The following is a 25,463-nucleotide window of genomic DNA, read 5'->3' as shown; positions in this document are numbered from 1 at the left end:
AATTGCTGGCCGGGAGGCCAGCGATGGCATCACCATGGCCAGACTTTCTTCACATGATGCGCCAGGTTGACACCATCCCACACCAGCACCGTGAAGCATCCCTTTAATGTCCAAGCCATTCCATGCACACACATCATGATAGTGGGGCCGGGGGTGGGGGGGTGCAAGTTATGACTGAACAATCACTGGAACTCAGTAAGACACTTCTCAACGTGTGCTCAGATCTGTCCAATAAGGAGCACTTTTTGAAAAAGAGATTTCACTGTATGACAACACATTACCAGAAACTTCACATGGACATTGGCTAAACCTCTCAAGTGCCCACCATTGTGTGTTGTTAGTTGGTATGCTTGCAGTAGAATGAGGGTAAGTGTGAGGGGTGGCTAGTGAGATGGGAAAGTGATAAAGTAGATAGAGAGGGTTGGGTGGAGGTGCAAGGTAAGTTGGTGTCCTGGGGAGGTCTCTTCCACCCTTGGAAGGGAAGAGAACCTCCCTGCATACTGTGACTCCCTCCATAAGCATATGGAGGGAGTCATTGGAGAGCCTGGGTGCAAGAGTTCACCTTTGTGCAGTGACTTGTCAGTGCTTTCAGCACCTCAATGCTGTCAAACACTGAAAAATCAACTGTCAAAATAAAATTGTGCATGGTCCCTTTAAGGAAACCGGCAGGTGACGCGTCATCAAATGATGTCATCAGACCTGCTTCCTGTTAATTGGCTGGTAAGCCCACAGGGCGGGCTTAACATTGCCAATCAAGGGAAAATCACGTCTGCATAGCGGAGGCAGGACTGGAACCTGGAAACCAGCTGACCCACACCCATCCTGACACCAAGGAGAAAATCGTGACCATAATGTTAGTCACAAAATAAAGGTAATGATGTCCATGCAATCTATGTAGGTATTTTAACAACACTGCAGCAATGTCTTGGATTGAACACAAACACGGAGTACATTCTTGTGAACAAGTATGGAAAATACATAAGGTTCTCCACTGTGTTAATTGCTTAATTAACAATTCTTATAGTTTTCAGGTAATTTCATAACAGAATATTTAAAATGTAATTGGAAGCTACTTTGTTGTGCTATGTTGCCCACAGATGATGTGATGAATAGAAATGAGCTCAAATTCAAATTATAAAGTCTTTTTTTAATATCTATTTACATTCAAAATCCTCAAAACCTCAATCATATCAAACTTCCTCCTCTTTATATTCTAGCCCTCTAGATATAAAGGCTAACATTCCATTAGCCTTTTTGATTTTATATTTTTATAAAGTTTGTTGATATTTATTTCAGATTTACCTTTTCCCCAGGTGAGAGCCCCAATCTTTGTTTTGCTCCCTAACATTTTTTAAAAGTCAGAATAAAAGCAACTTGCTCACTTCCTGCTTCCCTGTCTGTGAGAATTCTGCATTGTGATTGGCTGCGTAGACAGCTTATTGACATCGCAGCAGATTGCACTATGAGAGTTCCACTACACTACGATGATCTCAATTGCATATCAAAAAAGGCAAACTTCTCGCCACAGAGAGCGCACGATCTTTGTGGGCAGCTTTCTTCCGGACCAGCTGCGAACACCTTTGCTTCACCCAGACAGCAAATTCCAGGCCAATGTCTCTTGTAATTTAATGCTTCCATCAACACTACTTACTAGGCCACCAATTTAATGTTTGGGCTTGCTACATCACCAGATAATTGGCCACCAAAAGGCACACCCCAGTTCATGGGGAGCAAGGTCTCATTTATTGTAGTGATTTTTGACACAACACAAGAGAAATATGTGACTGGAAACCTGTAAAACATAATAGATCCTCATAAAGAGTTTTAAAGCAATCTTGAACCGATTATTAAACCTGGCATTATTACTGATGAGATTAAACACAGTTTACACCCCGAACTGCAGCAAAAACAGAGCATGTAGGAATCTGAAAAAACAGCTCACTTTTTCCATGTGCATCAAAATGGAATGGACGGCAGTGGAATAGTAAGTGGCTGCACTACCTTTAAGTTAATTTAGGAGTTAATTTAACTCTTGAAAGAAGAGTTTTTGTCAGTGACATCAGCTAACTTCTGTAGTTTTGAAACCTATGAAATTGTGAGGTCATTTCGAAGAACCTTTTCAATTATGTTGCTATTGCATCGATGGAATGGTTGATTTGCGCTGTGATAAGGTTTTGAAGAACTGCACTTGTGTCACTCTAGAAAGTATTCAGCTTGTAAGCATTTAGAATATGCTGTCAATGTGAAGCAGGTTACATTAACATGCAGATCTAATCAGTTAGTGTCAAGTGGCATTTTCAGTTGCTCCTTACACAGTTTTTTTTTTATTAAATGAATACTGAAATCTTTATTTCCGTCCATTTACCTAACAGACTTTGACAAACTTCAGTTTGCTTAACTCCATTCCAAGTATTGAAATAAAAAAATTATCCAGATTATTAAAAATGTTGGCCAGAATATTTTGCTTCTGTCGTCTCCAGTCCACATTTCTCTTCCATTAAAATGAATGCGTAGAAAATTGTGGGCTGAGCAGCAGAGAAACAGAAAACCCCAGCCGATTGTAAAAGCCATGAGTAGTAGAGACAATTGTAGTGCCCTCCAGCATTGTTGGGGCCACTCTACAAACACGTGACACTGTCAGTCTCAGTGATATGAAAGTTGCCCACTAACTTCATCTTCAGTCTTTACAATCAGCTCCAGAAACATAAAAAAAGGTTGAGTGTTATAAAACAGCTCACCGTCTGGTTTTATGTGTATCCCCTGTGATATTAGCCATCGGATCCAATTCCCACATCTTTAAACCACTTCTTCCCACCCACCCTCTGTGCCTTCCACATGCTCCTTTCATACCCTTGGCACACCGGCCACTCACCTGTTCCCCTTCTGTCTGACCTCCCATCTGCTTGCTCAGTGCCTCAGGCCTACCCCTCAGCCCGACACCGTATTTTGTTTTGCAACTGGCAGGATATTGTCCACGGCTCAGAAGGTGGCACAGAGATCTGGCCCTTCTGAGCATTTTAAAGACCCACATAGGCTTACTCAGTGTCAGATCACTTGATTTTGAGGATCAATTCTACAATTTCTTTAAAAAAGCCTCAAAAGTAAAAGGCTTAGTGCTTTGCAAATCAGCTGACCTGCTGCTCAGATACTGGCACCACCCACAATGCCAATAAACCCACAATCTCCTAGTACAGTTCACAATTGTGCTCAATTTTGCTAAATTGTAAGAAATTAAGGGGGAGAAATTCATTATCGCCAGGAATGGGTGCTAACTTTGGAAAAGTTAAGAATTAGTCTCAGGCACTAATGAATCTCGCTGCATGCAAAATTCAGTGTCATCGCTCAAAGAAAGGATTTAGAGCTAAATCAAGCTCTAATGGCCTAGATGAGTGGCATTACACTCAAAGCGCCGACCAATATCAGGTGCAGTCTATTCGCAAGTCATCATTGCCACAGGCTCTTTCCAGTTCTTAAAGGGGAGGCTCAATCATGCTGCAGAACCTCATTCTCAGCATTGCTGCCTGTGAACCTGTGTCAGCAAGCAGGAGCAGGCCAAGTCCAAGTCCAAGTCCAAGGAGCTGGACAACTCAACCAACTGTACTCATGGCAGATCCACGCCCAGGGAGAGAGCCCGCAGATTTTCAGACCAAGCATTGGAGGAGTTGGTGTCCGCTGTGGAGAGACGGAGGGCGGTGCTCTACCCAGCAAGTGGCAGGAGGCCCTCGCTACAAGTCTTCCATGCCATGTGGACGGAGGTAGCCCATCAGGCCTCAGGCAGCACTGTGGTCCCCAGGACCCATATACAGTGCGGGAAGAAATTTAATGACCTCACTCTGGTGGTCAGGGTGAGTCAATGCCTCAACAAATGCTACATACCACTGTCTGAACCAGTCTGCACACACTGGCTAAAGCACCACAACCCCAGTGCTCACCCACCAACAATCTCTACCTACCAACACTCACACCCACATCTCACACCTTGCACACAATGACAGCTATTCAACTATGGCAGGCACATCACCCAAACACATTGCTCCACACTCACACACACTTTCCTTTCTCTTGCAGGCCCAGGTGGCTCACAACAGGAGGGAGCAAGAGCGCACAGGCGGGGGACAAGTAGACACCCAACCAATGTCTGCGCTGGAAAATAGAGTGCTGCAGATTATTGTGCGCCAGGTGGTGGGCGCCTTGGCCACTGGTGACGTTGACCCCCTTGGGGACAACAACGGTATGTTCATTCCCTACTCCTTCTTCTCACATCCCACTTCCCCCTCACCCCACAAGTCTTTTGCACTTTCCACCTAATTATGCTGTATGCTGCATTTCTCCCTTCCTGCCCCCCTCCCCTCACCTTAACTCATCTCTGGTGCCTTTATGCTTTCAGATAATGAGCAATCACGGAAGCAGCCTGTCCCTGAGGGCACCGTTGAGAGCGAGGCGGTAGAAGAGGAGGAGGAGGAACACACCGCCTCACTGCATGTCTCACCCGCAGGCACCAGCTCAGATACTGGCACGACGTGTTCTTTAGAGGCTAGTATAGTAGTGGGATCTGCCCAGGGTGATGCGCTCATGACGAATGGGCTGCAGCAAGGCCAGGGGGAAAGGGTAGGTCAGGGGTCAGCTCTCTGGAGGGCGGGTTCTGCTGCAGAGGACTCAGATGAGGACCTCGATGGGGAGGCCTTTAGAAGAAGGGCGATGGGCATCCACACGGTGAGGATAGCTGCAATGGCAAGGGTGCCCGAGAACCTATCAGTAATGGTAAGGAGCGTGGAGAAGTCTGCCTCCAACATTGCACAGAGTTCTGCGCACGCCATGGAGCCCAATCATTTGCAGTCTGGAAAGGATGGCAGACTCCCAGAGACCATGGCGACCTGATGCTACGTGTGATGGGCGATCTGGCAGCTTCCATTGCAGCACAGGCGGAAGTGGCGCAACGTCTTAGTGCTGTAATGCAGTCTATGGTTGGTGCCATTCAATCTCAGACTGCTCTCATGCAGTCTCAGCTTGATGCCACGCAAGCTCTGACTGCTGCCATTGTGGCTGGGTATACCACCATCGACAGGGGCTTTTACGGTGTCGCAGGCCAGCAATCTGCACTGTAATAGATTGCTAGGGATGCTGAGGTGCTGCCCCAGGGGAGTGGTAGTGGAGCAGGAAGCTGCTGTCCTCTCTCATGATGACAGTATTCCTGCTCCCGCCACTCCGCCATTTCCCTTGTCGCTGCCTGTCATCCAGCCAGCCCAGCCTGCTGCCGCCCATGCTGAGGTGGTGCAGTCTACAGCCAGGCATTCCAGGCCCAGAGCTGGTCGAGGGCAACCTGCAAGGCCATCTGAAGTCTCCCACACGGACACTCAGCAGCCTTCCACCCGCCGTGCTGCAGCCACTGGGTCAACACTTCGTAGGAGCACTCGAGTAGGCAAAGGCACTGTAACAAGGGGCGCTAAGGGAATGCACAAGGGTGAATAGTGAATATTGTTATTGCAAAGATGTGTTCACTGATTATTGATAAATTTATTAATTCACTCCGTATAATTTTGTACTGTCTCTCACTTCAGCTGTGCGCTGTGATATGGCCTGTGACAGGGATGGAATGATGGGGATGTGGTGAGCAACAGAGATCTGCGGTTGAATTTACTGGAACCACAGTCTGATGAGATGGTCACGGACCGCCCTTCCGAGAGGCCGATTGAGTGGCTGCCTCCTCCCTCGCTTCTGTTCCTCCTCCTCCTCGTCTTGCTCGTCATCCTCCGCCTCTCCCTCTTCCTCCTCCTGAGGTGGTTCCGCAATCCCTGCTGGCAAGGGCTGGGCCTCATGATGGCCAGATTGTGGAGCATTCCGCACACCACCCATCACCGACCAGCCAGCTGTGAGCTTGATGTGGTGGCTGGAAGAGTGCTGGCACAGGATGAAGGCATTGTGGCTGCTGCCAGGATAGCGGGCATTCACATTGAGGATTCGCTGTCTATGGTCGCACACCAACTGTACATTAAGTGAGTGGTAGCGTTTGTGGTTACAGAAGATCTCAGGATTGTTATGGGGTGCCCGCAAAGCCTTGTGGGTGCAGTCAATGGCGCCCTGCACCATGGGGAATCCCGCTATCCTGGCAAAGCTACATGCTTGCTCGTCCTGCTTCTCTCTGGTGATGGGGAAGGAAATGTAGTCCCTTTTCCTACTGTGGAGAGCCTCTGTGACCTCCCGGATTCAGCGATGGATGGTGAACTGTGAGATGTTATCTATATCTCCTGTTGTAGCCTGGAAGGATCTGCTGGTGAAGAAATTGAGGGCGATGGTGACCTTGACTACCACTGAGAGAGCTGTCTTCGTCCTGATCTAAGGCTCGATGTCTGGTTGCAGGAGGTGGCAGAGTTCTGTGACCACCTCCTTGGTGAAGCGGAACCTTCTAATACACTGCTCCTGGTTTAATTGAAGGTAGGAGAATTGCTGTCGGAAGACCCTCGGCGGGTAAGGCCTCCTGTTGATGGCCCTGATGGTCCTCTTCCTCCCTCTGGCCACATGTTCCAATCTTTCTTGCTGCCAGCGCTCCCTCCACAGTAGATCCTGGAGGGTGAGGTAGACTGCTAGTACAGCCCCCATTAATGTAAGGATGTGCAGCACTTTGATATTTTGTGAGAATAAATTTCACTAACTTTTAGAAGTTGCAACACTCCGGAGATTGAACAAACTTTGATTGGCTGAATTCAACTCTTGAACTATCTCAAACTGACAAGGAAGCACTGAAACACCATTAACCTGACAGACTCATTACTAATGATCCCTTTAAATAATGCCCCTGGAGCCGGCATTCGACTGCTTAACACCTCTTCTCCCTGACACTGTCGGGACCAGGCGCTAAGGCAAGGGGCGATACTCAATTTGGAAGATCGGGCGCCCAGTGAGCATTGCACGCTCACTAACGTCACCATCTGCCTGGCACTGAAGTCCCTGGTGCTAACTCGTAGCAGCGGCGCTACGGGGGGGGGGGGGGGCGCGCTGGATTCACCCTGCCACTGGGCTGCTACCTCAGCGCCCCGGCCAGGCGCTAACTGGAGGCGCTAAGGTACTGAATTTCTCCCCCTAAATACTCTGGGGGAGAAATTCCCCTAGATGGCCATTTGGGGCGCTAAGTCAAAAATGTTTGAAAAGTTAGCACCAGGCGCTAACCTTTTCAAACATTTGAGAAATTCCCATTTTTTGCTCCAAGAGGGAAGTGGAGCGCTAAATCAAGCAGCGCCATGCAGGACCATGTGTGGCACTGCTGTGTTGCAGGGGCTCTTCCCTCAATTTCCCATTGGAGGCACAAACGAGGGGAATTTCTCCCCCCTCTTTGTCTTGTGTGTGCTTTAAGACACAATAGCCACTAGATGGAGTCACAGAATTTTACTGTAAAAACAAATACTGGGTACTTGATACGGTATGAAAAACAGCAAGATTTAACTCATTTGTTATTAGGCTTGATAGCTTGATTGTGCATTCTCCATCCCCATTGCTATGCAGCATGCATCCTGTAAGCTTTACAGAGATATTGCTGAATCACCACATTTGGCACGATCTCACTGGAATCGGATTCAAACAGCAACATTGTTTCCAATGAACTAGGAAGTAAATATTTACTTATTTTGTAAAATATAGAAGCACTGCTTTAAAACATACAAGTCTGTCAGATATCTTGAGATTCCTGTATTGACTGTACTCTAACACATCATAAATGAGGAACTGTTGTGGCTGTAAGGGAACAGGCAGGTGTCAACACTAACAAATTTAAATGAGGCCTAGGTATTAAAACGGCCCGGGCCTGTGTGGCTTTGTGAGTTTGTCGCTTGTATCAGCCCCAACATGACGCACTTACGCTCCCAGTTACAATCGGGGCTTATAACTCACCTCATTATTGTCTGTGGAACTTGGCTGTGTGTATAAATGGCTGCTATGCTTACCTGCATGTCACTGTACTTCAAAATCATTTCTTGTATGCAAAGTGCTTTGAGACATTTAAGAGCTGTGATAAGCCACTAGAGACATGCATATCTTTATTTTCTTTCAGTTATATTTAATTGTTTTTTAAAAAATGGAGAAAAAAAGACTGTAGCTATTAGAGCATCTGTTGAGCATTTTGGTACATCCAAGCCTCAGTATTCAACAAACCAGGCCAACTTTCCAAGAATCATTCCAGGGACCAGGAAGCATTCAGCAACAATGAGGCATCCTGAGATACAGAGCAACAATATGTTTATGTATAAAAATCCTTCAGCATGGTATTGAGGTACCACAGAGATGCTCTGACAATAAAGAGGGACATTCCCATCCTGGAAGGTATTATTCAAAGCAACATGTTCTTCACAATCTATCTATATTAATGTTCTGGATGAAGGAGTTGGGGAACTGGCCGCAAGTTTGCGGGTGACGCAAAAGCGAGTGCCTGTCTTACAGCCTTGGATGAGAAACAACTACAATTAGATCTAGGTTGACTGACATATGATGATAAATGTAGTGTTATGCCCATGGGTAAGGCTAATGGCACACATGTGTATACCTGCAGGATTCCAATCTAAAGTCTGTTGAGCATGAAAAAGACATTGGTGTTACAGTACATGAGTCCCCAAAGGTTTAAAACTAGTGCCGTAAGACTATATCAAAAGCATTATAGTGTCCTTGTAGAAGACCTTGGTTAGGCCTCATCAAGTGTTCAGGTTTCGTCCCCTCACATGATGAGTGATTATGGAGGCCCTAGGAAAGGTTGAGAGGAGGGCTACTAATATGATAGCTAGTTTAAAAGCCCTTAGTTACCATGCTAGGCTTAGAGAGCGGGGTCATTTTACTATAGAAAAACTTAGACTTTGGGCAAGTCTGACTGAGGTATTTAAAATAATGAAGGGCTACACTATACTCATGTGGACAACCAGGGCACATATGTAAAAGTTACATAAGCAGAGAAATTGTTCCGATGTCAGGAGGTTTTCCTTTTCACAGAAGTGTAATGAAATAACTCTGTGTTCTGGCATTTGTATTGTCTGTTGTTGTTGTACTTGTTAATGTCTGGAATGTTCTACAGGTGTAACCACTAATGCTCCTCCCTAGCCCTGCCCCTCTGGATCCTCCGGATTGGTGTGAGTTTTACTTATAAGAGCTGGGTCTTACTCATAAGGGCTGGGTCGGTGATGAATGATGGTTGCCCTGTGTTAACTTGATGCCATGTTCTTACTTAATAAAAGCCTTTAGTTTTGGGCTTTGGCCTCTTGGATTCAGGCCATTATTTGGCACATCAAGAAGGTCATCGATCTTTGGAACACGTTGCTAGTGAGTGCAGCGACTGCAGATTCACTACAGGTGTTCAAAAGACTGAGCTGGACGATTTCCTGGTTATGGCTGATATCACAGCATACAGAAGGTAGTCGGGTTGCTGGATATACCTTATGGTTGCTATGGTCTCCTGGAACTCTCCTGGTGCTGTTGGACACAAGAGAGGAATTTCCCAGAATTTCTTTCCCCTGAATTGGCTCAGAGTTGTTTTTTAAACCTGTTTTTGTTTGCCTCCCCCAAGAGATTATGTGACTGGTGATGGTTGGGGAGCTTTGGGAATCATGCTGCTCAGGTGCAACGTGACTGTATGGGACAGGCTCAATGGACCTGCTGGTCTTGCCCAGTTCATAATCTCCGTATGTTTGTATATCAGACTTATTGGGCTGGATTTTATGACCCTCGGTGGGTCCGTGGCCGGCGCCGTCGGTGACGGGTCCCGAACCCATTGCTGTCTCCATCCCGGCCTCTGAAATGAATTTACCATGACCGGGCTTGATAAACCCGTCCAGCACGTTTCCCAGCCAATTACAGGAAGCGGGTCTGGTGACGTCATTTGATGACGCGTCACCAATCATTTCCTTAAAGGGATCATGGTCAACTTTCTTTTTACATTTGTGCTGTCAGTGTTCTACAGCAATGAGGTGCTGCAAACACTGACAAGCACTGAACAGAGGTGCAGGGCTGCACCCAGACTCTCCCACGACTCCCTCCATATGCTTATGGAGGGAGTCACAGCACGCAGGGTGGTCCTCTTCCCTTCCCATGGGCAAAAGAGACCTCCCCAGGAATTTAGCACGGCCTGGTTGCCATTGCAGAGGAGGGCACAAGCAGGAACGTGGTCAGGAGGACCTGGGTGCAGTGCCGCAAACGTTTCAATTATCTCAGTAGATCATGAAACGTTAGTACAAAGCCACACTCAACCTCATCCTGCTGCGCCTCTCATCACCTCCCCATCACTCTGCCTTCCCTAACCTACTCCTGCACATCCTTACTCACACCAACTTACCTTGCACCTCCACCCATCCCTCTCTATCTACAATATCACATCCCCATCTCACTAGCCACCCCCCACACTCACCTTCATCCTAGTGCAATCATACCAACTAACAACACACAAGGGTACGCATTGGGTGTTTTATGCAATGTTCATGTAAAGTTTCTGTTAATGTGGTGTCAAACATTGAAACCTTTATTTTCAACACTTTGCATTCTTGGACAGATTTGTGTGCACCTTTGGAAGTGGAAGTGGCTTAGTGAGTTGCAGTGAATGGTGAGACATAACGGTCACCACCCCCCCCCCCCACCCCCGCAATGGTGATGAGTGTGAAAGGAATGGCTTGGGCATTATAGGGATGTTTTATGGTGCTGGTGTGGGGTGGTGCCAACCTGGCGCATCATGTGGCAGCCAGGGTGTACAGCATCAAGTGAAGTAAATCTGGCCATGGTGAGGCCATCCCTGGCCTCCCAGGCAGCAATGTGGTCGGGTGCTGATGCCCTGTGTCCTGCACAGCATCAGGTGATTGCGGAGAAGGTTGGTACTGTTGTTGGTGCCACTGGTGTGCCTGGTGCTGCTGGTGTACCTGGTGATGGGGCTGATACTGGTGTGATTCCGAAGACCAAGTTGAGAGAGTATAAAGGGCACCCATGCTGATGGAATAGATGGCAGGTAAAGTAGAGATGACAGAAGCGATCTGTCAATGGTGGGGGAGGTAATGAGGTCAAACTGGAAGGAGACTTGTGTAAAGACTTACAGCATCCTGAATATGTACTGGAAATGCAGTTTAGAAAAGCTATTGGTTAAGAGAACATGGGGGAGAAATTCAGTTGCTAGCGCCTAAAGAGGCCAAGAATTGGGGCGTTACCCAAATTTCAGGCGGGCGCAGTGAACCCAGCGCCTCTCGCCATATTGAGTGGTATTTTAGCGCCGGCGCTAAGTCTTAGCGCCCGCGCGCAGGCAAATCATGACGTCATTTCAGTGTGCAACGCCTTCTTGGCGCCCCGGACCAGAAATTCAGTGGCGCCCCCCTCTGTTCCGCCCGGCGCTAATAAGGACAGCTTCCAGGAACGTTCCCCAGTGGCTCTCGGGCTTAGGGGGGCGCTATTTAAAGGGCACTGCACTGGTATAAAAGCGGCAGCCATTTTGGGAGCACAACTTATTTGTGATTTACACAGATTGGAACAGTTGAACTCTGAGCCATTTCACTACTGACCCAGCGCTGCCAGAGGACCTTCAGCCTTCATACCATCACCCTGCTGCTGGTGAGCGCTTACACCCTTTTAAATTTCTGCTGACCTATTATTATGGGGGCTGCTTTGGAGGGGAACGTCCCGCTGCTCGACCATCTTGAAAGGGCACAGGGACGGAGGACGAGAGGGCCAGGAATGGCCAGACGGAGGAGGGCCAACAGACGTCACCACACCAGACCTTATGCTGCCAGGGTATTCAGGCAGCAGTTCTCTTACCTCAACATGTCGGAGGAGCAGTGTGTTAGGAGGCTGCGATTCCGAAAGGAGGTGGTGACTGAGCTGTGCCACCTGCTTCAGGAAGATCTGCAGCCGCAGATAAGGTGCAGGACCTCTCTGTCGGTGGCTGTGAAGATAACAGTGGCATTGAATTTCTATGTAACCGGCTCCTTCCAGTCAGCAACTGGGGACATTGCCAACATATCCCAGTTTGCGGTGCATAGCTGCATCCAGCAGGTTACAGATGCACTGTTTAAAAGGCGGCGTCAGTACATCTCCTTCAATGTGACACCGGAGAAGCAGCGGGAGCGCGCAGAGGGCTTCGCGGCAATAGCGGACTTCCCCATGGTGCAGGGCGCCATTGACTGCATGCACGTGGCTTTGCGGGCGCCTGTACAGAATCCTGAGGAGTTCCGCAACCGCAAGGGGTTCCACTCCTTGAATGTGCAGCTGGTCTGTGACCACCGGTAGCTGATCCTGGCGGTCAATGCATAGTTCCCAGGCAGCAGCCACGACGCTTTCATCCTGCACCAGACTTCAGTCGCTGACCTTTGAGAGGCCCCGGCTCACCCAGAAGGCTGCCTTCTCGGCAACAAGGGCTATCCACTGTGCCCATGGCTGATGACCCCGCTCCGTACGCCCAGCACCCCTGCAGAAGAGCAATACAACATCAGCCATCAGGTGACGAGGAACATTGTGGAGCACACAATCGGCGTGCTCAAGCAGCGGTTCCGCTGTTTGGACCATTCGGGAGGAACCTTGCAGTACTCACCAGAGAGAGTCTCCCACTTCGTCGTTGTCTGCTGCATGCTCCATAACCTCGCCACCCTGCGCACCCAGCCAATGCCAGCAGACATTGAAGGACCAGCAGAGGAGCAGGAGGAGGAGGACCAAGACGGGAGGGTCCGAGAAAGTGGAAGGGCCGTCCGTCTGAGGCTGATAAGGAGTCGGTTCTAGGCCCCTCTCACGGACTGCTTGGTGCCATTGGAAGACCACGAATGGAACCATTCGGATAACCCAAAGCCTATGAAGGCCACAATGATTGTAAATAGCAGACATGGCCAATGACATTAAAATTCTTTGTTTATTTTGAAAACTGTCCTTCCTTCCAACATGACAAAGCAATGGCAACTGAAAGCTTAACTAACAAACTAACACATAAGTGGCTCGCACACCCGGGAGACTATCCAAAACATGACTAACATTCAGACCACTATCCACGGCCTTGATTTCTAGAAATAGGACGTTTCTGCAGCTCCTTCTACTCTTTCCCCTTTGATGGAGATCTACTTCTCTTGCGAGAATGGCCCCTTCCCTCCCTGCAGCTCCTCCGTAATGGGACCCCAGTGGCTGCATGAAGGCTGGGGGACGCCTGATGACTGTCCGAACGCGCTGATGCCCCTGAGGGACGGCCTGGACGGACTCTGGACTTGGAGGGGCCGGATGCTGACTGCTCCAATTGGGCATGGGTGGAAGCAGTCGGTCCTGCAAGTGATGGCAGCTGCAGTGGAGACGTGCCAGCGTTGGCATCGGGAATGCTGACATCCTGAGAGCGGACACCAGCTCCGTGGTCAGCCAACACACTGGCACTCTGACGGGGCAGCACCGCAGCATGCAGACCCATCGGCTGGTCCACAGATTGCTGGCCTGATGTGGTGCTGCAAGGGCCCCGGGTAATCCTGCCTGAACCATGGAGGGTGGCAGCGGTCAGTGCTTGTGTGGCCTCAATCTGCCTCTGCATGAGGCCAGCGAGGGACTGCGTGGCAGGTGCCAGTGCATCGGTGAAGCCCTGGACAGTCCTTTCCAGTGATGTCACGACGCCCTGGACAGTCCTTTCCAGTGATGTCGCGACGCCCTGGACAGTCCTTTCCAATGATGTCGCGAGGCCCTGGGCACTCCTTTCCTGTACGATAGCAAAATACTGCAGATGTTGGAAATCCGAAATAACAACAGAAAATGCTGGAAAAACTCAGCAAGTCAGGCAACATCCGTGGAGAGAAATTTGAGTTGACGTTTCGGGTTTGACCCTTCTTCAAACCCGAAACGTCAACTCAAATTTCTCTCCACGGATGTTGCCTGACTTGCTGAGTTTTTCCAGCATTTTCTGTTGTCACTCCTTTCCTGTGCTGCCCCGAAGTCCTGCACAATCCTTTCCTGTGCTGCCCCGAAGTCCTGCACAATGCTCCCGAACTTCCCTACCCCCCTTGCGCTGCTGGAGGCCGCTGGTTCCTGCAACTGGTTCCTCCTCAGATCCATCCCCCCCCGCTCCCTTCCAGGGAAGCACTATCCCCAGTCTGCAGATGGGCTGGCTCGCCTGAGGGTGGGACGGATGGTCCGGCTTCCTCCTGGTCGTCGCCTCCGGAGTCAGTGTCCCTGGCAGCTAGATGGCCCGGCTCCCGAGCTGGTGATGCAGCATCTGAAAGCAGGGACGTTGAAGAGTGGATTTAGCGAAAGGCCAGGGCGGTAGCAAGGGATGCAAGAGTGCTGCAATGCTCTGACATGGGTCCAGGCTGAAAAAGCATGCTGGTGGGGGGAACAAGTGGAAGGAGAGAGTTCAAAAAGGTGATGACCTTACCATCGCTGTGCACAATGGGGTCGGCAGCTCCAGTGGTGACAGGACCTATCATCCGGCCTCCAGCAATCTGGTGGACTCTTTCCTCCAGGTCCGTCAGTTCCTGCAGCTGAGGAGGGCCCCCGCCAGTACGATTCTGTTCCCTCCGGTTCCTGGCCAGCTTGCCCTGCAGGAGAAAGGACGGGAAGTTCTGAAACATGCTGCCCTGAGTTGTCATCTCATGCCCCCCCATGGTGGATCGGCCCTTACAGTATGCCCTGAGTTGTCATGTCATGCACCCCCATGGTGGATCAGCCCTTACAGTATGCCCTGAATTGAATGTGCGTGTGCGTTCCCAGAAAGGGCCATGGGTCCTGGCTGACAGATGGCCATTGGGGCATCGTGCACCCTCTGGCCATAAAGTCAGGTGCAGATGGAGGGATGAAGAAGATTGCCAACAAGCCACTCACCCTAACGACCAGAGTGAGATCGTTGAACTTCTTCCTGCATTGCACAGGAGTCCTGGGCGCCACACTGCTGGAGTTGACTCTTTGACAAATGTCCCTCCAAGCTCTGCGGTACTCGTTCTGAGGAGGCCTCTTGCCATTGTCAGGGTACAGCACTGCTCACCGGTGCTCCACTGCGTCAACCAAAGCATCCAATGCCCTTTGGGAAAAGCGCTCCGCTCTCTGCCTCACCCTCTCCATCTTGTCAAAGTTTGCAACACCTCAGTTTGCACAGCGCCAAAATTGAGGCCTACAGGGCGATGAGTCTGGCTGCTGAACCTAAATGACCCGCCCCTTTAAGAGCTGGCCGGCGCCTGCATGTCTCGTGGTCATCGATTATTGACAGCACCTGCGCTGCGCCCGTCCGCCCAGATATTGAGTAGCACCGGAAGGTTAGCGCCTTAGGAGTCCCGTGCAGTGCCTGATTTAACGCCGCAATCACCCTCGGGCGCAGCAACCCAATATCGCTGGAGGTAGCGATAAGTTGCGCCTGGCGATAAAATTTGCGCATCGCCAATTCTAGCACCCCGAGCGGGGCTATACCCAATTTCTCCCCCCATATCTCAATCAGCTGGGAGCTTTGACTTGACATTTGAAGCTGTCAACTCATCAGCTGATTCAATGGCCAATGACCTCCTGCCTCCGCTTCACAGGCGAGGTCTAGGCACAACGGGAAACCAGTGGGCAACCTGTCAAATCCAAAAAGCTGGGAAAAAAACAACTGATAAGTGTCTGTACACAATCCATTAATGATTTTAATTGTCTCCCCCGCCGCTGTGTGTTGGGTCTGCTCAACGCTGACAGGCCCGATATTTTGTAAAGGCTCGTGGTGGCAGGTTCACAACGGACTCCTGACCCACTGGGGAAAAAAACCACTTTCCCACCCAACCCGCCAACGATTGCACCCGCTGACCCCCCACAAAATCCAGCCCATTGGGTTCTCTTTGATAGGAACAGCAGTCTACCTGAATGCCAGGGCAACACTCGGACTGCAGCTGTACAGTAATACAAAGCAGAGGAATAAGCATCAATTAACCTCCCCATCAAAATGTCTTGGGGCAGGGGCTGGCGTTTATATATTGCAGCCATACAAACAGAACAAAATTGTAAGAAATTGGCAGACAAACCTTCCTTAAAGAGCACCTAGGGGCTTAGGGTCAGCACTGGAGCTTATTTCTACTACACTAACCAGAGACGGAAGACCAATTGGCAGGGGTGGTGGGGGGGGGGGTGATTTAACCCAAAAGAAATGGGTTGGGTTCGGTGGGAAATTAAAGTGTTAAATATTCGAATCCTGACCTGAACCCGCCTTCAACCCACCCACCTCTGGTTTTATTGAAGGTGGGATGGGGGGCGGGCAGCCAAAACTCCCAGGCTAATGAGGCTACCTTCATTTTAAAATGTAACTTTAGCTGGTCGGGTTTTGCAGGCCTTGTGAAACCTGCCAGATAAAGTAAGGCACGGAATGCTGTATCCAGGAAGTAAGTGCCTTTGCATTTACCTCCTGGATCCAGTGGCCCTTCCTAACCCACCCCCATGATCGGAGACCCCTCACAGGCCTCCAGAACACACACCCCCTCACTCCTTTGGCCCGCCGATCGTTCCTGACCCCCCCCACCCCGCCACCTCTACCGCTCTGCTGGCCACCGCCCCGCCCCCCTGGCCCCCACATGATCCCACCCTCCCTCCTCTCTCTGGCCCAATCTGGCTGGCTGTTGGGGGGAAACAAAGGTTTCCAATGCAAATCAGGCCCTGCCGTTAAATTCGTTCTCCCGGGTTTCCCGACTGCTTCTGAGCCACCCCACCCCCACTCCCAACCCGCCTCCCGATTAAAATTCAGGCCATTAGTTCGGTTCTGGCACCGGAAACATTAACTTGTCTGTGCTCTCCCCAGATGCTGACTGATTGGCTGAATATTCCCAGTATTTTCTGTTTCAGATTTCCAGCATCTGCCATTTTATTTGCTTTTTAGACCAATAACTTAGAGATTTGTATTAATAAATCTTCTGATCACTTGTGCCAGAGTTTGTCACAGTTCCAGAGGCAATGTTAAGTAAGTTAAGCAATGTCAAGTTCCTGTTTATATCAGAATGAAGGATCAACTATACAGCCCAGAAATTAGGCTACTTACCATCACCCGTTTGTGCTGCAATCCGGAAAAAAAGGCGGCTGCCGCTCTAACGCCCGCCTCTGGCGCGCGACTCATTTTGGCGAGGGCCTTAGCGCTGCTATCGGCCCTGGAGATATATGGAGAGCGTGACTTCATGCCGACTTAACGTCACGCTCTGCGAACTTCGACCTTAGCGTTGAATTCAGCGCTGGGTCCTAAGCTCGCTCTGAAATGCGAACGTTCAGCAGAATGACAGACGCTGTCAGCATTTCTTAAAGGGACACACACATCTTTCAGGTAAGTTTGCATTTAAGCTTTTGGACTGGAGTTTTTATATTTTACTGAAGTAGTGGCTTGGTGCAATACATGTTAAAAAAATTTATAAGTGTGCAGGGAGTGCAGCTGGTCGCTTGCAAGGCCTCAGATGGTAAAGGAAGGCCTCTGAGAAGACAAAAAATGCTGGAAATACTCAGCAGGTCAGGCAACATCCGTGGAGAAAGAAACAGAGTTCACATTTCAGGTCGAGATGCTGCCTGACCTGCTGAGTATTTCCAGCATTTTATGCTGTCTTTTCAGATTTTCAGCATTCATTTGCAGAGGGAAGAGGAAGACGCAGAAAGAAGGTTGCAATCCAGGCAGCCCCTTTCTGGCTGGGATATCTGGGATGGAATCATCTGCCTGTGGTACCAGTGACCATAACATCCAATTCCCCTTTCAATACTAGTCCCACACCTTACCTTCCCTCTGTTACTGACCATCATCATAGCATCCTCTTGGCCACAATGCTGAAATAAAAGCCACCACAAAGCAAACTTTCCAGTCTAACTTTATACATCTATCCATCCAGTATGACATCAAGAAATCAACCTATGCATTCCCTTAGTGACTGCCTTGTGTGTGCCTTTTCCTATTCTACTGATGTCATGCAGTTCTACCCCAGTGGCTGCAGCATGGCCAGTGAAAGGCTGCTGACTTTCAGTGAGGAACATTACAAATGGCCTTGCAGGTCGACCTTGAGGAGATGATGGCTGGGAGTGAGAAATCGAGTGACGGTGTTTCTTCTTCACTCTCCTCTCCCTCTTCTCGGTCAACCACTGGCTGGGCAGGCTGCATTTCTTGGGTGTATGAAATGAGGAAGGCACAAGGGTGGAATTGTGGTGAGGGGAGTGTGGGAAAGCAAAAGGTGCATGCGAGAAAGATAACATACGAGGGTACCAACATCTTATATCCTTTCAGCCCCGCCACTGACCAAGGGCTCCTGCCCCTGCCCCTGCCAAGAATGGCCAGCACTGCGTCCTCCAAGGGGGTGAGGTAAAGTTAGGAATGGGAGGTGTACCTCTTGTTTGGTACAGATTGTTGGTATGTGAGAGTGATTGGGGGGAGAGAGGACTCATGCATTGAGCAGTGTGTGAGGCTAGTGGTGCAGTTGGTAGGAGACGGCTTTTGAAGATGCATTCACTGACCTTGACCACTGGGCTGAGGTCATGAAGCTTCTTTAGCCACTGGAGCCAGGTGGTGGGGCGACACTGCTGGTAATGACGGCCTCTGTGATCTGGTCCCATATCCTTCTTTCTGGAGTGCCTCCTGGCCTCTGTGAGTAGAGGGCCTCTCTTGCAGTGTTGACCTCCTGCACAAAGCTGGAGTGCTGTGTGTGAGACCCTGAGTGACCCGTCTCTGGCTTGCTGAGTCATTTGTGTTAGTGTTGAAGCAATTTTCTCATTTTTTTAGGTTGGGGAAGGGAATTCAGCTTTAAGAGCTGAAGACTGCCGTTTGGAAATTCTTTTTAACATTATTTTTTTTTTTTTCCAGAAGGCAGTTGAGCTGTAAGGGCAAAAAACTGCCTATTTTTAAATGATTTTTTTTTTCATTTTTGAAGGCAGTTTCCCTTTAAGGGACCAAAGCTCTCTAAAATGACATCCTTGCTTTAAGAGAAGGCTGAATCTACGGCCATGCTACATTGGGCCTCCTGTCGGGACGACTGCCATGAAAACGGCTTTGCACAGTAAGTTTAGCGCTGAGTTAATGTTAATTAGCCACCCGCCAATATACCAGTCCTGCCAGCGTCATTATTTTCGGCAGCTGTTAACTCCAGCCCACGGTGCTGGTTTTTAGCAATCTCGAATTTCTAGGCCTTTCTTTAGAGATTTTACAGGTCTGATTAATAAAACACATCAATATTGAAGCTATATTAGGCAAGAAATAAGAATATATTTTGAGGGAGGAGACTATTAAAAAAATCACGTGTTCTACATGAAGGCAGATTATAAAGTTATGTTATTTTTAAAAATGCACTGTTATTCTCAAATTGCAGCATGGTATTAAAAGCTATGTGCATTCCTTGGGACTATGGGGTTTGAAACCCAAATCCAGTACATAAGCTTTCAAAGTCTAAATACCATTTATTCTTTAACAAGACTAGATCATTTTCATGTGGGTAGTGCATCACAAAAACAGCCAACAACTTAGAAAAAGTTGTGAGGTAAAAGGTGAGTGAACAGAAACAGCTTCAGACACAAACGGCAGTTCAATTTTTATGCACTCACCTGATGTAGACAACACGGGCAGCAACATGATCCACATCCTAAAGGACGCACAAGGTGCATGATAGTATGTCCTATATTATCCAAAATCTTTATGATAAATGCTCGATTTGACCCGCAACATATTCGGTTACAGAATTCACTGTCTTCAACTGCATAATAAACTCTCTGCCCCAAGCTGTTTTTCAGTTCATACTTGTTTTTGCTCTCAAATCCTGTTAAGGCTGAAAAACAAAACGATACCATACTTCAATACTCAGCACATTGTGAAAAGTAATCTGTTGTTATTAGCCTAGATGTGTAAAATAAAGCACCATACCACAGGTGTGAAGCTAGAAATCATGAAAATATAAATAATAAATATCTGTAAATGAATAAATAAGTAATACAATTAAGGGATCAGAAGAACTCAAACCTCTGAAATCTGACGGAGTGTTACAGCCTTGATAAACTTCCAATTTTGATTTTAAAACTAGTTGACCTCCCATGGCATTGAATATGCATGCCTGAAATTTCCGTGGTGGTTCTTCCAGTCACCTGCTGCAACATTGTCAGAAGATTGGCAGAAACCCTGGAAAAATGGCATACCCATTTCTTCAGGTTCCAGCAGGAGATCGGAGGAATCCCTGAAGAAATTGTACCCCAAAGAGTCAAGACCAAGTGTAGCCTTCGGGCAAGTAGGGTTAGATTCCGAGGTGTAATTATATCGCAGCATATAAACATAATTCTGTACTAAAAATAACTTTTCATTTATTAATTCCCCGCAACGTGACTCCATAATCGCACCAGGGAGAATTCAGGTGAAAGAAAGGCAAATTGAAAAATATGACAACCTTTCCAGAACCAAGCATGTTAAGTTGATGATTTTTAACAGCTGCGGCAGGAATTGCAGCTCTGGCTATCTTGACCCCTGCCTGGTCACGGAAAGGTTGTCAATTATGGAAGAAATGTAAAATAACAACAGAAAATGCTGGAAAAACTCAGCAGGCCAGGCAACATCCAGCGCCTGCTGAGTTTTTCCAGCATATTCTGTTGTTATTTCGGATTTCCAGCATCTGCAGTATTTTGCTATTGTCATGGAAGAAATGTATATTATTTTGGTTCTGATTAAAAATTCCTTGGTGTTGAGACAAAAGAATTCCTCTGGTTCTTCACAGTGTGGCGGGGGGGGATAATATGACTTAATGATGTGTGCATAAGGGGCCAATAAATTTCCTCATCCAAACTAGCTTCCGAGCACTGTCAAAAATCAGATTCAGAAAATTTGTAGGGCTGGTGCTTCCTCCAGTTTTTCCAGAGGGAAAAAGGTATTGTCAGGTTCCCTTTAACATAGTTACTGGATTAAATCATCATTGTCAGTGTCGGGAGCGGTGAGAGCGGAGTTTCAGCTTACCAATCTCAGACCGGCGGCAGCATTCCAGAGCCACGTCATGATTCAAAACGTGACACGTGCAAGAGGAAGCAGCTGATTGGGTGAGTACGGCCAGGTGAGTATTTATACTACTCTATAGTTTGACAGTTAAGATTCATAGTTTATAAAGTTTAGAAGATCTTAATTTTGTGGTTTATAGTTTCTGAGGTCTCAGTTGTGTAGCGGGGAGTGCTAGGAAACAAGGGCCCTTGAGTATATCATTTAATTGTAGTATAATTGGTGGTATTGATTTAATTTAAATTAATTAAAGGGTAAGTCATGGCAGCAAAGCTCAGCCCCGTGGCATGCTCCTCCTGCACTATGTGGGAAATCAGACGACCGTGTGTGCGGGAAGTGTATCCAGCTGCAGCTACTGGCAGACCGCATTGCGGCGCTGGAGCTGCGAATGGATACATACTGGAGCATTCGCGATGCTGAGGACGTCGTGGATATCAGTTGGTCGCACTGCAGGTAAAGGCTGCACAGGCAGGAAGGCAATGGGTAGGCGCAGGCAAGTAGTGCAGGGGTCCCCTGTGGCCATCTCCTTCTCAAACAGATATACCGCTTTGGATATTGTTGGGGAGGATGGCTTATTGGGGGAAGGCAGCAGCAACCAACTTCCTGGGACCATGGGTGGTCCTGCTGCACAGGACGGGAGGAAAAAAAGCAGGAGAGCTATAGTGATGGGAGATTCTATTGTAAGGGGAATAGATAGGCATTTCTACGGCCACAAACGAGACTCCAGGATGGTATGTTGCTGCCCTGGTGCAAGGGTCAAGGTTGTCTCAGAGCAGCTACAGGGCATTCTGGAGGGGGAGGGTGAACAACCAGTTGTCCTGGTGCATATAGGTACCAACGATATAGGTAAAAAATGGGATGAGGTCCTAAAAGCTGAATATAGGGAGTTAGGAGGTAAATTAAAAAATAGGACCTCAAAAGGTAGTAATCTCAGGATTGCTACCAGTGCCACATGCTAGTCAGAGTAGAAATAGAAAGATATTTCAGCTGAATACGTGGCTAGAAGAATGGTGCAAGGGGGAGGGATTCAAATTCCTGGGACATTGGAACCGGTTCTGGGGGAGGTGGGACCAGTACAAACTGGACGGTTTGCACCTGGGCAGGATCGGGACCGATGTCCTAGGGGGAGTGTTTGCTAGTGCTCTTGGGGAGGGCTTAAACTAAAATGGCAGGGGGTTGGAACGTGTGCAGGGAGACAGAGGAAAGGGAAGCAAGGATAGAAGCAAAAGACAGGAAGGAGAAAAGGAAAAGTGGAAGTCAGAGAAATCAAGGGTGTAAATCAAACATGGCCGCAGTAAACAATAATTCTAAAAGGTCCAAGAGTGTTAAAAAGACAAGCCTGAAGGTTTTGTATCTTAATGCGAGGAGCATTCATAATAAGGTGGATGACCAAGGCTGGGAATTCAACATCCAGGGGTATTCAATATTCAGGAAGAACAGGCAAAAAGGAAAAGGCGGTGGGGTAGCATTGCTGGTTAAAGAGGAGATTAACACAATAGTAAGGAAGGATATTAGCTCTGATGATGTGGAACCTGTATGGGTAAAGCTGAGAAATACAAAGGGGCAGAAAATGTTAGTGGGAGTTGTATACAGACCCCCAAACAGTAATGCGAGGTTAGGGATGGCATTAAATGGGAAATTAGAGACACGTGCAATAAGGGCACAGCAGTTATCATGGGTGACTTTAATCTACATATAGATTGGTCTAACCAAATTAGTAACAATGCTGTGGAAGAGGAATTCATAGAGTAAATACGGGATGGTTTCCTGGACCAATATGTCGAGGAACCAACTAAAGATCAGGCCATCTTAGACTGGGTATTATGTAACAAGAAAGGATTAATTAGCAATCTTGTTGTGCGAGGCCCCTTGGGGAGGAGTGATCATAATATGATGGAATTCTTCATTAAGATGGAGAGTGAAGTAATTGATTCAGAGGCTTGGGTATTGAATTTAAATAAAGGAAACTATGATGGTATGAGGTGCGAGTTGGCTAGGATGGATTGGGGAATGTTACTTAAAGTGTTGACGGTGAATAGGCAATAGCAAACATTTAAAGATCGCATGGATGAACTACAGAATTTGTTCATCCCTGTTTGGCATAAAAATAAAACAAAAAAGGTGACTCAACATTGGCTAACAAGGGAAATTAGGGATAGCATAAGACCCAAGGAGAGGACATATAAATTGGCCAGAAAAAGCAGCAAACCTGAGGATTGGGAGCAGTTTAGGATTCAGCAAAGGAGGACAAAGGGATTAATTAAGAGGGGGAATATAGAGTATGAGAGTAAGCTTGCAGGGAACATAAAAACTGACTGTAAAAGCTTCTATAGATATGTGAAAAGAAAAAGATTGGTAAAGTCAAGCGTAGGTCCCTTGCAGTCAGAATCAGGGGAATTTATAATGGGGAACAAAGACCTGGCAGACCAATTAAATACATACTTTGGTTCTGTCTTCACAAAGGAGGACACAAATAAACTCCCAGAGATGTCGGGGAACATAGGGTCTAATGAGAGGGAGGAACTGAATGAAATCAGTATTTGTAGGGAAATAGTGTTAGGGAAATTGATGGGATTGAAGGTCGATAAATCCCCAGGGCCTGATAATCTACATCCTAGGGTACTTAAGGAAGTGGCCCTAGAAATAGTAGATGCATTGCTGGTCATCTTCCAACATTCGATAGACTCTGGAACAGTTCCAATGGAATGGAGGGTAGCTAATGTAATCCCACTATTTAAAAAAGGTGGTAGAGAAAAAATGGGTAAGCCTGACATCGGTAGTGGGGAAAATGCTAGAGTCCATTATAAAAGATGTAATAGCAGAGCACTTGGAAAACAGTGACAGGATCGGACAAAGTCAACATGGATTTACAAAAGGTAAATCATGCTTGACTAATCTACTCGAATTTTTTGAGGATGTAACTGGTAGAATAGATAAGGGAGAACCAGTGGATGTGGTGTATTTGGACTTTCAGAAGGCTTTTGATAAGTTCCCGCATAAGAGACTAGCGTGCAAAGTTAAAGCACATGGGATTGGGGGTAAGGTACTGACTTGGATAGAAAACTGGTTGGCAGACAGGAAGCAAAGAGTTGGAATAAACGGGTCTTTTTCCAAGTGGAAGGCAGTGACTAGTGGAGTACCGCAGTGATCGGTTCTAGGACCCCAGTTAGTCACAATATATATTAATGATCTAGACGAGGGAACTAGATGTAATATCTCCAAGTTTGCAGATGACACAAAGCTGGGTGAGCATGTGTGCTGTGAGGAGGATGCAGAGAAACTCCCGTACGATATGAACAGGTTGGGCGATTGGGCAGATGCAGTATAATGTGGATAAATGCGAGGTTATCCACTTTGGTGGCAAAAACAGGAAGGCAGATTATTATCTGAATGGCAATAGATTGGGAGAAGGGGAAGTGCAATGAGACCTGGGTGTCCTTGTGCACCAGTCGCTGAAGGTAAGCATGCAGGTACAGCAGGCGGTTAAGAAGGCAAATGGTATGCTGGCCTTCATAGCAAGAGGATTCGAGTACAAGAGCAAGGATGTCTTGCTGCAGTTGGTGAGACCACACCTTGAGTATTGTGTGCAGTTTTGGTCGCCTTATCTGAGGAAGGATGTTCTTGCCATGGAGGGAGTGCAGCGAAGATTCACCAGACTGATACCTGGGATGGCAGGAATGATGTATGAAGAGAGAGTGGGTCGATTGGGCTTGTACTCACTGGAGTTTAGAAGAATGAAAGGGGATCTCATTGAAACTTATAAAATTCTAACAGGATTAGACAGACTAGATGCAGGAAGGCTGTTCCCGATGGCGGGGGAGTCTAGAACCAGAGGTCACAGTCTAAGGATAAGGGGTGAGCCATTTAGTACTGAGATGAGGAGGAATTTCTTCACCCAGAGAGTGGTGAACCTGTGGAATTCTCTACCACAGAAGACAGTTGAAGCCAATTCATTAAATATATTCAAGAAGGAGTTGGATATATTTCTTAAGGCTAAGGGGATCAAGGGATATGGGGAGAAACAGGGACAGGGTACTGAATTTGGATGATCAGCCATGATCACATTGAATGGTGGAGCAGGCTCGAGGGGCCGAATGGCCTACTCCTGCTCCTATCTTCTATGTTTCTATGTTTGCTACCTATGTAATAAAGTTAAAAAGGACAACATTAAAAGTGGCCCAGATATCAGGCTCTTATTTTTAGTCAAACACCTTCAATATTAACCCCTCCCCCAACTAGTGCGTTGTTTTATGTACCCATGAAATAAGAAAAGCATTATGCGTACATAATCGCCTACAGTTACAATACCAAGAAAGTGTTGCGACCATTCACTGATTTTTAATATGTAACAGATTGAAAGAGTCTTGGGGGCTTAAATTGTTTAGCCCCCGGAAATGGGCACTGGGATCGCGATGTGTGATTAAATCATGCCCGTTCAGTGGAATGCAGGCAGGATGCAAACTTCGTGCTGCCTTCTTATTGTAATGATTTCTACATGCAGCCAGCACTAGCCGTGCTGTTCATTGGCTGCACGCATCAGCAGGGGGCCCAATATGGTTACTTCCTA

At 47.7% G+C, this 25,463-nt stretch overlaps 1 protein-coding gene across 5 annotated transcripts in view; it reads right to left on the bottom strand.

Annotated features, from left to right (window-relative positions):
* LOC147111636 (phospholipid scramblase 2-like) overlaps positions 1-25,463 on the bottom strand; it is a 158,126-nt gene that overhangs the window by 26,846 nt on the left and 105,817 nt on the right. For all 5 annotated transcript variants that reach the window (XM_085998720.1, XM_085998724.1, XM_085998722.1 and 2 more), the window contains exon 7: positions 19,471-19,691. In XM_085998720.1, the coding sequence (XP_085854846.1) occupies positions 19,471-19,691 (221 nt within the window). The remainder of the gene's footprint in view (positions 1-19,470; positions 19,692-25,463) is intronic.

Source organism: Somniosus microcephalus, chromosome 10 (genome assembly GCF_052327205.1).
Source record: "Somniosus microcephalus isolate GS21.2 chromosome 10, FLI_Smic_1.0, whole genome shotgun sequence".
NCBI classification, from domain to species: domain Eukaryota; kingdom Metazoa; phylum Chordata; class Chondrichthyes; order Squaliformes; family Somniosidae; genus Somniosus; species Somniosus microcephalus.
This window is presented reverse-complemented; position numbering and strand designations above follow the sequence as displayed.